Source organism: Daucus carota, chromosome 1, assembly GCF_001625215.2.
Source record: "Daucus carota subsp. sativus chromosome 1, DH1 v3.0, whole genome shotgun sequence".
Taxonomy (NCBI): domain Eukaryota; kingdom Viridiplantae; phylum Streptophyta; class Magnoliopsida; order Apiales; family Apiaceae; genus Daucus; species Daucus carota.
The window spans coordinates 5,829,159-5,840,350 of NC_030381.2; the positions used below are offsets into that span (position 1 = coordinate 5,829,159).

General features: G+C 35.8%; 2 protein-coding genes across 2 annotated transcripts; both read left to right on the top strand.

The window, feature by feature from the left end:
- The first annotated feature begins 409 nt into the window (after positions 1 to 409).
- On the top strand, positions 410 to 3,393 carry LOC108201244 (putative receptor-like protein kinase At3g47110). Its single transcript, XM_064083927.1, has 3 exons — positions 410 to 473; positions 944 to 2,325; positions 2,437 to 3,393. The coding sequence occupies exons 1-3, from the start codon at positions 410 to 412 to the stop codon at positions 3,391 to 3,393; spliced, it is 2,403 nt and encodes an 800-aa protein (XP_063939997.1).
- Positions 3,394 to 4,718: 1,325 nt separating this feature from the next.
- On the top strand, positions 4,719 to 10,483 carry LOC108201251 (alpha N-terminal protein methyltransferase 1). Its single transcript, XM_017369547.2, has 8 exons — positions 4,719 to 4,996; positions 5,516 to 5,660; positions 6,375 to 6,433; positions 7,130 to 7,249; positions 7,502 to 7,603; positions 8,032 to 8,086; positions 9,564 to 9,661; positions 10,052 to 10,483. The coding sequence occupies exons 1-8, from the start codon at positions 4,733 to 4,735 to the stop codon at positions 10,178 to 10,180; spliced, it is 972 nt and encodes a 323-aa protein (XP_017225036.1). The 5' UTR covers positions 4,719 to 4,732; the 3' UTR covers positions 10,181 to 10,483.
- The last annotated feature ends 709 nt before the right edge of the window (positions 10,484 to 11,192 follow it).

The window sequence follows — 11,192 nt, forward strand, 5'->3', positions numbered from 1 at the left end:
TTTGTGCATGTAGGGGTCATCACAGATATTCTACATATACAAGAGCTAAAACAAGAAAGTTGGGGTGGTGGAAAAGTGAAACAAAAAGAAGTTATGGCTCTTTACAATTATACCATATCATCTGAAATCATCCAGCAGAGTTAATAGCTCTGGATAAGCCTTTGGCGGCAGCTTGTTGACTGCAAACAGGAAAAGATCTTGTGGGTGTTTTGGAATGGCTGGATTTGGAAAGACACCTTTGGCTAAAAAAGTATTTCATTAGCCATCAAGTTTATATAGCCCAAGAGAATTTTTCTGTATGCTTAAGATTCTCATCATGGTGATAGAGACAGGTCTTTGCAGAATGTTGAGAAGTGGAAGACTAGGGGGCGTTTGGATTAAGACCGTGAATGAGAATCCAAAAACGAGAATGGAGGTTACGGGAATGGGGTTAACGGGGAAAAAGAATGGTATGGAACCCAAGAGGTGGAAGGGTATGATTTAACCATCTAAAAGGACGGGATTTCCCATTTTATATAACCAAATAACTAATCCAAACACTTGTGCATGGGATCGAGGTTTTGACACCCGTTAACTGGGCTCATTAACCATGAACCAAACACCCTTTTAAAATGCCACCTGGTCAACATCTGCTGCTTCATCAATGCAACAATTTCCTTTGGATGAGTAGCTGTTATGGATGAAAATTTAGTGCCCGATTGATACGCTTGCTAAAGTCTTCCAATGGCAGACTTAAAAAGTCGTTGACGCACTTGAGACATTGCTCAACTTTTAGGATTATGTTTTGCTGTATGTATGTGCACTACCACCTTATCAGTACCCATACAATACTTCATTCCTACACCATTTTCTCTGTTTTACTGTGCAACCATGATTTTCCGACTCGTCGTACTCTTTATTCTGGTTTTAACAACTTCAAATGTGTTTCTATATGCATCTCCAGGCAATGACACTGATCAGCATGCTTTGCTTTCTTTTAAGGCTAAGATAACAGATGACTCGTTAGGTGTGCTAGACTCGTGGAACAATTCTATCCATTTTTGTCAGTGGAAAGGCGTTACATGCAGCCGCAGACGTCAGAGGGTAAGAGCAATAAACCTCGTTAACAAAAATTTGAGGGGAACGATCTCCCCTCATATTGGAAATCTGTCATTTCTTAGGGGATTTTACCTCTACAACAACAGCTTTCATGGCTCGATTCCAAATGAAATTGGTAGACTGTTTCGCCTGCAACAGCTCAATCTGGAATCAAATTCTTTTGAAGGCGGATATCCTGCCAATTTGAGTCATTGTGTACGTCTCACAAACATCAGTATTTATGATAACAAGCTTGAAGGAAAATTACCTACTTACTTTGCTTCTTGGCCTCAGCTTTATCTGTTTGCTCTAGGAAAGAACTATTTTACTAGATCAATTCCGCCTTCAATAGGGAATTTGACCCTCCTTCATTCTCTGCATCTAGATTACAACAGTCTAGTTGCAGGCATACCATTGGAAATTACTCATCTTGCAAATTTAGAGCTTCTTGCATTGGCAGTGAACAATTTGTCGAGTATGATTCCCCTAGCTCTTTACAACATGTCATCCCTCCGTATTGTTAGTCTTACCCAGAATGAGCTAGAAGGAACGCTTCCAGGAGATTTGGGCATCACCCTCAGTCAGCTACAAGAGTTTTACATTGGAGAGAACCGCTTTTCAGGGCTGTTTCCACCATCACTAGCTAATGCGTCCAATCTTGTTAACTTTGAGATATGGGGCAATAATATCACTGGGCCTATACCAAACAATTTGGGCAACCTTCCCAATCTTGAAATGCTCAGCCTAAGTCAGAACCTACTTGGAGGAGGCAACAATAGGCTGATCGACGACTGGAGCTTCTTTGATTCTTTGGTTAATTGTACTTATCTACAATACTTGTCCTTGAACGAGAATAGTTTAAGAGGGCAGCTCCAAATGTCAATTGTGAATCTCTCTACCACCATGGAGGTACTTTACATGTACACAAATCAAATATATGGAGGCATACCCCGCGAAATTGGAAAACTGGTGAACATGACAACGCTTTCACTATTTGGCAACTTATTAACAGGGACCATTCCAGGATCAATTGGAGAGCTTTCAAAGTTGGGCACACTAGATTTAAGTACTAACGGCATATCAGGAGTAATTCCGCCTTCAGTTAGCAACATAACTCAGTTATATTTTCTCGCTTTACGTTGTAATATGCTCCAAGGAAGCTTGCCTCCTGAATTGTTTACCATCACAACTTTACAGGAAGTGGACCTTGCTAACAACAGGCTTACAGGTGTGATACCTGTGGAAATTGTGTTTTCTTACCAGCTTTTTATACTTTTATTGACCCAAAATTAATTCACGGGGCCTCTACCGTCCAACATTGGAAATTTGCAACATTTGGTTCTGCTATATGTTTCACAGAATAGATTAACTGGCGGTATACCTGCTACTCTGGGTGATTGTCTGATGTTGGAGGAACTAGGTATGGGCGGAAACCGTTTCCAAGGTAAAATTCCAACTACTTTCAAAGCGTTGAAGAGTCTTCGATATCTAGACCTCTCAATGAATAACATATCTGGGAATATTCCAAGATTTTTTGTTGGTTTTCATCTGATGGAATATCTCAACTTTTCGCACAACAAGCTTGGAGGTGAAGTGCCTGGAGAAGGACTTTTTTTAAATAAAAGTGCTTTTTCGATTGTTGGAAATTCGGAGCTTTGTGGAGGTATTCAAGCATTGCATTTGCCTACTTGTCCTGTAAAATTCTCAAGGAAAGAGAAAGAAAAAATTGCATTGAGACTAATATTACTCCTAGTTCTAGTACCCACAGGTGTATTGTTAGCATGTCTTGCCTTAATTTGTCATCGATGTCGAAACTCCAAGAAGGTGAATGAACCTCACCAGATTCTGAAGGACAAGCAATATCCTAAACTTTCATATCAAGACCTTTTACTAGCTACAAATCAGTTTTCCCCGGACAATTTGCTCGGTGAAGGAAGATATGGTTCTGTTTACAAAGGAGTTCTTGAATCAGTGGAACACATACTTGCTATAAAGGTACTAAAGGTTGGAGTACGTGGAGCCAACAAGACTTTTTTGGCCGAGTGTGAAACATTGAGAAATATTCGTCATCGGAATCTTATCAAGATCATCACAGCTTGCTTTAGCACTGATTTTAAGGGCAATGACTTCAAGGCATTGGTTTTTGAGTTCATGACTAGAGGGAATGTGGACCATTGGTTGCATCCAAGTCCTTCCGATCAAGAAAATGAAAGAAACTTGACTCTGCTCCAGAGACTAAATATTGCCATCGATGTTGCATTAGGAGTGATTACCTACATCATCAAAGTCATACAAGAATCATTCATTGTGACATAAAGCCAAGTAATATTCTTCTTGATGAAGATTTTGTTGCTAATATCGGTGATTTCAGTTTGGCAAGGTTTTCTTTTGTTACTACAAGTGACGTGAATCAAGCACAAATGAGCTCAACTGGCATACGTGGAACAATTGGATATATTCCTCCAGGTATTTTTGACACCGAAGTTTATCATTAATTTTTAGTACTGCTTTAAGTATCGAGTAACGACAACTGTTTTACTTGAAGATATTAAAATGAATATTTTCAAACTTAGGTACTATAATATTTTGTAAAACACTACTGGTTGTGCAGAGTATGAAATGTGGGGGGAGATACCTACGGAGGGAGATGTGTATATCCTACGGAATTTTTTTGCTAGAGATGTTCTCAGGGAAACGGCCTACAGAATGGAGCATATTAATTGACAGCGGTAGAAATCTTTATGACTACGTGAGGAAGGCACTCCCGCAAAGAGTAATGGACATTGCTGACCCACGAATATTGCTAGATCAGTCATACCATTGGGATACCATGGAGATGAGCCTGACATCGATATTTGAAGTGGGAATATTATGTTCAGAAGAGATGCCGAAAAATCGCATTGACATTAGTGTTGCTGTTAAGCAGTTACTTGCAACAAGAGACAAACTTGTACAGCACAACCAATGTGATGTAGGTACTTGATTGAAAGTATTCATCAGGTTATTGTTATTTGTACCGCTTAATATAAGTACATGTTTTAGTACTAATGCGCGATTTTGTGAAGTCGTTAAATTACTTTATGATCACCTTGATGATGATCACAATATATGTTTGGTGTGTATTCACAGTTCAGCCTTTATAATTCTTGACTTAAATTGTTTGTGTCCCTCCTATGTTGTTTTTCCCTAATTTGATTTTTCACGTTTTCTTGTCTTCCTAGCTGTGAATAAATATGCTGCATAATGTTTTTTCTCGCCCGCATAATCTCGAATAATAACAAAATATGAATAGAACTTATCAAAATAAAATAAAATATGAATAAAGAGTATGAATAATAAAGTTAAAATTGTCACGATATTATATTATATTATATTTTCGAATTTTCTAATGTGTGAAGGTGTCAGATTTCTATTAGCTCCAACTCAGTTGATAATGATGACTTCTGCATACACAAAAATTTACACAAATTAAATTTTTTACTTAAATGAAAAAGAAGCCATTAGGTTTGAACAAATATCATCAATTTTTTAAATTAAAAAATGAATATCCTTATTTTCTAAATAATGATATAAGAGGTAACTATAATTTTTCTTGCAGTTTTAACCCGATAAAAGTACCAATATTCTAATATTGGGCCAGAAAGTTTCAAGTTAAATGTTGCAGTCCATTAGTATCCACCTCAGTTGCAACAAATCCTGGAGCTTCTTCAACACTTGCAATTGCAAAAGCTTTGCTTCACTCAGACAATACACAAACAACAAAAGAGTCCCGCCTCGGTCTGCCTTTGGCAATATGAACACCGTCGGCACTGATTCCGATGGCCGGGAATTCAAGAACGCCGACGAAATGTGGAAAGAAGAGGTGGGTGATACCCAGAAAAAGACTGATTGGTATCGTACTGGTGTTGGCTATTGGGAAGTAAGTATACCCTTTTTGCTTCTTTGCAATACCCATGTTTTAGTTTTTTTTTGTAAAGATGCAATCTTTATGGTGTTAGATGTATATAGTAACTGAGCATACACCCTTTTGGCTTCTTTACAATTCCCATGTTTTTTGTTTTTTTGAAAAAAATGCAATCTTTATGGTGTTTGATGTATATAGTGATTACCCTAGCTTACCCTTTGTCCCCTTCACAAAACCCATGTTTTTGTTTCTGTAAATATGCAATCTTTATGGAGTTGGATAGGTTTAGTGCATACCCTTTTGGCTTGCGTAGAAAACCCATGTTTTACTTTTTGTAAAGATCTAATTTCTATGGGGTTTGAACTTTAAAGTATGACCCATTTGTTTTAGTTTTTTTGTGAAGATACAATATTTATGGGGTTTGTACTTTGAAGTATACCCTATTAGCTCCTTTACAATACCTATGTTTTGGTTTTATGTAAAGATACAATCTTTATTGTGTTTGATATGTGTATATGTTTTGGGGAAGAGAAGGGTGTGGAGGCGTCAGTCGATGGAGTATTGGGTGGATATGGACATGTGAATGAAGCTGATATTAAAGATAGTGAAGCTTTTCTTAATAGTCTTTTGGTTGATTTCTTTCCCGATGCTGGAAGAAATCAACATCTTGTTGCTCTTGGTAATCTTTTCTATCGCTTTTGTACTATGATAATTTAGTTAAACAAGTTGTCTAATACTCTGTACCTATATTGTGACCACAAAGTTGAGATTTTTTTTGAAGTAACTACTGATCATTGTGCATTTGGCTCTGCTTTTCCAGAAAAGTAAATGTATAAATTATTATATTCTGGCCTGATAGTCCAGTTACTACAGTACTACTTCAGGGTTCAAACTATGTTATGTGTTATGTACTGTAGTTCTTTACTAATTGACTTGATCATACTATTTATATGCTCTGGAGATAGAATGAAATAACGAATTGGCCCAACAACAAAAATCTTTACTCAAAGATTGTTTTAGGCTTTTAGCGATTGAGTATGGAATAAAATGGCATAAAGTAGTATTAAATCAGAACAAGTAGTTCTACCTTTGTACCTAGAACCAGCATTGGGAATGGTTGTAGAATCATGTAGAATTTACCTTAGGTTTAACTCTGTAAGCCTGGAATGGAAGCCACTTTGCAACCATGTTGTTATTACTTCGGCACTTCGCTAGAACTATATATTGTGCATTATAGATCACCTTCAAATTGAGTTGTATAATCATGACCATAATTTTTTTTACTTTATTTTCAGACTGAGCTTTATTAGGCAACGTAGGATGGCAAATAAAAGATTAAAAAAAATTATAAAATAATACTTTGGTTGGTTACTGTTTTTTAATTCTTCTGCAGATTGCGGGGCTGGTGTTGGAAGGGTGACAAAGAACCTTCTCATAAGATATTTTAATGAGGTTAACAGCCTTCTTTCTTTTTGTTGTACGAACAGAAGTTCATTATTATCTGAATCCAACATTCCAACAAACTTTTGATTCTTACATCTAAAAATGCACAACTCTTAATGTAGATTTCTTTTCAGTTTTAGTGGGTTATTCTGCTCAGTTCTTTTGTTTCTATAGTGAGCATCTGAGCATTGCCAGCCTTCTAATTTCAATCCGTGTTTCAGATTAATCAAAGATAGTCGTCTGTGGCTGCTGCAGGATCTTGTATATTACTTTCTTCTTATATATATACCAATTTAGTAAAAAAATAATATATGTACCATATATTTTACTGTAAGGTACTAATGCAATAACACTGACCTATTCTGCATCAGTACAGGTTGGCTGGCTGAACCCCTGATAGCTCATCTTTGTGTCCTATATAGAGGAACTTACATGATTTGAATGTGAATCTATTATTTTTTTCTATCGAGAAAAAAAATTATATTTTAAAAGATATTTTCTTTTTGTTTTCTGGGTTTACATATAACATTACTTTTAACGATCCTTATATTAATGCAGTAATGCATTGTGCTTTATTTCTTATACCTGCCTATGAATTCTAAATTTAGATTTATTTAGGTATCAAATCCATCTTGTAAATTATATCTATGACTTGTGTATTCTTCATTCTGGTCACATCTTCACGCCATTCTTTATTGAAATAAGGTTGACCTTCTTGAGCCTGTATCACATTTTCTGGAGGCTGCTCGTGATAATTTGGCTCCTCAAAATCTGATGGTCTCTGAGCTCCACAAGGCTGCCAATTTTTACTGTGTCCCTCTTCAGGTAAGAAGTGTGTTCATTACTCAGATCAGAAGCTTAGTTGTGTTATTACCTGGCACTCTATGTTGTCATCAATTATCCATGTACAGGAAATCTCAATCATATATTTAGAGTATATAGTCGTGCGTGCTACATCTGTTCTACTCTCAAATCTCAATCATATATTTAGAGTATTAATCAAATACCTTTATTTCACGAGCTCAAAGCCATTTTTCTGAATGTTTATAAAGTCTAAACTTGTTTTTGTGGTCGTAGGAATTCACGCCAGATGCTAAAAGGTACGATGTGATATGGGTTCAATGGTGCATTGGACATCTCGCAGACGATGACTTCGTCTCATTCTTCAATAGAGCAAAGGTAAATTGAAAGTCTATCAAAAATTACTGAACAGAAAATTGTTTCCATATCTGTTGTAAAACGCATTGATAATTAAGCCCCTGTATTATTCGATTTTACTTGATTTAATATTTTAGGATGATATTAATATCTTGATGTGAATATTTTTAAAAGCTATTGTATGTTGTATGAAGTTATTCCTGCTTTAGAGTCAGTTATCATCTTCTATGTATGAATACTATTTCCCAGGTTACTTGCTCATATTTATATTATTTTTGAAAATTGCATTAAATTTCTACTCTTGATGATTGTACTTGTTATGTGTTTTTGTTGTTTACTCACTCTATGTTATGTTTTTTTTTTTTTTTTGACATTAGTAATTTGGCAATGCAATGCTATGTTTAAAGTTCTGGATATGTCACTGCATTAACTATAGTATCCATTCCTAGGTTGGGCTTAAACCTGGCGGGATATTCGTCTTGAAAGAAAACATTGCAAGAAGTGGTATGATATTTTATACTCTTATCACCTGTCCAGTGCATGGTTGGTGTCTCGTGCATTTGGACCCCCCCCCCCCCCCCCCCCCCCCCCAAAAAAAAAAAAAAAAAAAATCCCAAAGTTAAGTGTGTGCCTGACATGTTTTCGAATTCATTGCACTATGGCAACAAACTTGTTCTTCTCTTGTGTTTTGCTGTTTTTTTCTAAGGTGCATCAACCTTTTCATGCTGAAGACCATTTGCTTGGATCATTTATATGAATGATATATTTTTTCTTTTATATTTTTCATGCTTAGAGAATTAATATGATGCTTGAAAAGTTTAATTTGTCATGGCAATAGGCTAAAATAATTGGATGGGGGAATTGTGGATTGTTGATTTAAATGTTAAGTAGAGTGACCTGACGAGAAAAGACATTAATCCCGACCCGCCCGATCCCCGCACCGAATGGTGCGGGGATTCGGGGATTTTTTCGGGTACGGGTCGGGGAACGGGGACGACTTCGAGAAAAAATCAGGGATCGGGCTGGGTACGGTTTTTCACATTCCCCCGGCCCGATCCCCGATCCCCTACCCGATTTCCCCCGATTGTCGGCCCGATCCCCGACCCGATTATTATATTATATTTTATATTATATATGTATTATAATTATTTATTAATATGTTTATATACCTCTTTATGTGCAACTTTAGTTATGGATTTTCACATCACCTGCTTTTTGAAATAAATTTTAATATTTAATTCTATCAAGTTATAATTAAATCATTGAAGATCTATTTAAATTTAAAAATTAGGTATTAATTAGACATACTAAAAACTAATCAGAATTATGAATTTAAGTATTTAAATATAAAATTTGATTTAAATCAAAAATCCCCGAATTACCGCGGGTATCCCTGAACCCCGATCGGGCCGGGGATGGGGATCGAAAAATAATCCCCGGTGGGGATCGGGCCGGGGATGGGTATTGGGATTGGATTCGGGGATCGGGGCCGGATATAGCAATCCTCGACCCGAAGTGGCCCAATGCCCATCCCTGAGTTCAGATCATAAAATTTATGTTTTTATGTAGGTGTTTAATTGTATGCATATCAGCGTATCCTTTTCTACTAGTTAAACTAAAATTGGAATTTCCGTTTGTAGTTTATATATATCCTATATATAAATAGTATAAATAGGGTGCTGGGGAGTGTTTCACTGGCTCAACAGTTGTGGACAGTTGGATGAGATGCGTGACGGTCAAGATCAGAAACAAAATCTGTCGCGTTCAGTGTTACACCTAAATCAAAGCACCTAAATGAAACTAAAAGGAAAATTAGTTCAGTCACCTTAAAATAATGGTAAAAAATTACAGGTAAGCATATTGTTGTCTCGTGAAATAAAGAGGGGTAGGATGGTTATTATGATAAAGAAGGTTACACATTAAACTATCTTGCATAACTACAAAGAGATTTAGATACTTTTCTAATGTGATGCAATGGCAGGTTTCGTGTTGGATAAAGAAGATAAAAGCATAACACGCTCAGATTTATATTTCAAGGAGCTCTTTAATCGGTGTGGACTGCATATTTTCAAATTAAAGGTACACTCCTGCTGCTACTCCTAAGTTTTTAGTGTAGGTATGCACAAGGACTGGTTCCATTCATATCTACATGTACTTGTTAGAAGTGATGCAAAATGAATTTGTTGACTGGGTGACTTCAAGATGAATATCTAATGTACTTGTTAAGAAGTATAGAATCTTAATTGGTTTTTGGTATCCCTTCTCGTTCCTCTCGTTTTTTTTGTACCAAGAAAACGTTACAGTTATGTACATTGTTTTTTTTTGCTAAGTAGTTATGTACATTTTGAATGTAACATCCTAATTTCAATTGCAATTAGTTTTTGCTACCCTCGGTTAAAGTGGATCATATGCAACAATAGTACTTTCCTTTTCGTGTTTGAATTGACCGATTTTTTTAATCTGAATCAGGATCAGAAGGGATTTCCTAACGAGTTATTTGCTGTGAAGATGTATGCTTTAGCAACTGAATTGCCAAAGAAAATAAGCGGGTCTAGACCTAAAAGGAAAGCTGCTAACAGGCCTGCTATTATCAAGTGACAAATTGATGCTGAGCCTCTAGATAGTCACAAACTGAGTTCCAGTCTCGCAAATGGATAGACATTTGTGTGGATTCACTCAACATGTAATTTAGAGTTGGTTTCTGGCTAAATCTTTTCTAGTTACTACCGATGATCTACCTGTTGTATTATCATAATTGTAATTTATCAAAAAACTAGTTTTAGCCAGATTTGTATCCTTTACTCCATTCCTGTTTGAAAAATGTATTAGGTTATGTGAGTTGTTAGAGGGTGGGAGAACAAGATTTTTTTATCATTCTTACATCTTATGTTTACACCTGAATACTCTCAATGAAGGCTACACATTATGAGACATGCAATGTGCTAGATGTAGTTTAGCAAATGAAAAATAAATTTTGCAAAGAATTCTCCGAAATTCATTCTTTCTATTCTAACTATAATATTTTGTTATCAGACGTCCAGATTCATTCTTTCTATTCTTAATATTTATGTTATTATTAGTTTTCGAGCCTAACCCTTTGATGTTAGGTACTATAAGTTTACTAGTTTTCTGCTTTTCCCCAATAAAAAATAAGGCCCGGCCTAACTTTTCCATCACGGTTCAGAGCATTTATTGTCTCAGCGTATTAATCATTAACTAGGAAATTCAAATGCTTAGAAAGACATTTAAAATTTTATTTAGATTTGTCACAGCTTAGAAAGTCCAAACGTCCAGATTCATTCTTTCTATTCTTAATATTTGTGTTATTATTAGTTTTCGAGCCTAACCCTTTGATGTTAGGTACTATAAGTTTACTAGTTTTCTGCTTTTCCCCAATAAAAAATAAGGCCCGGCCTAATTTTTCGGAGCACAGGTTCAGAACATTTATTGTCTCCAGTTATCAGCGTATTAATCATTAACTAGGAAATTCAAATGCTTATAAAGACATTTAAAGTTTTATTTATATATGTCACATATCATTAACTAGGAAATTCAAATGCTTATAAAGACATTTAAAGTTTTATTTATATTTGTCACAGCTTAGAAAGTC

Bases quoted from the DNA above. Each gene is read 5' to 3' on its own strand.
- LOC108201244 (XM_064083927.1), top strand. From the start codon at position 410: ATGGAGGTTACGGGAATGGGGTTAACGGGGAAAAAGAATGGTATGGAA. The intron at 474-943 runs GTATGATTTAAC...ATGCATCTCCAG, and splicing joins GGAACCCAAGAGGTGGAAGG to GCAATGACACTGATCAGCAT. The intron at 2,326-2,436 runs GTGTTTTCTTAC...TATGTTTCACAG, and splicing joins GTGTGATACCTGTGGAAATT to AATAGATTAACTGGCGGTAT.
- LOC108201251 (XM_017369547.2), top strand. From the start codon at position 4,733: ATGTTGCAGTCCATTAGTATCCACCTCAGTTGCAACAAATCCTGGAGC. The intron at 7,604-8,031 runs GTAAATTGAAAG...ATCCATTCCTAG, and splicing joins CATTCTTCAATAGAGCAAAG to GTTGGGCTTAAACCTGGCGG. The intron at 9,662-10,051 runs GTACACTCCTGC...AATCTGAATCAG, and splicing joins TGCATATTTTCAAATTAAAG to GATCAGAAGGGATTTCCTAA.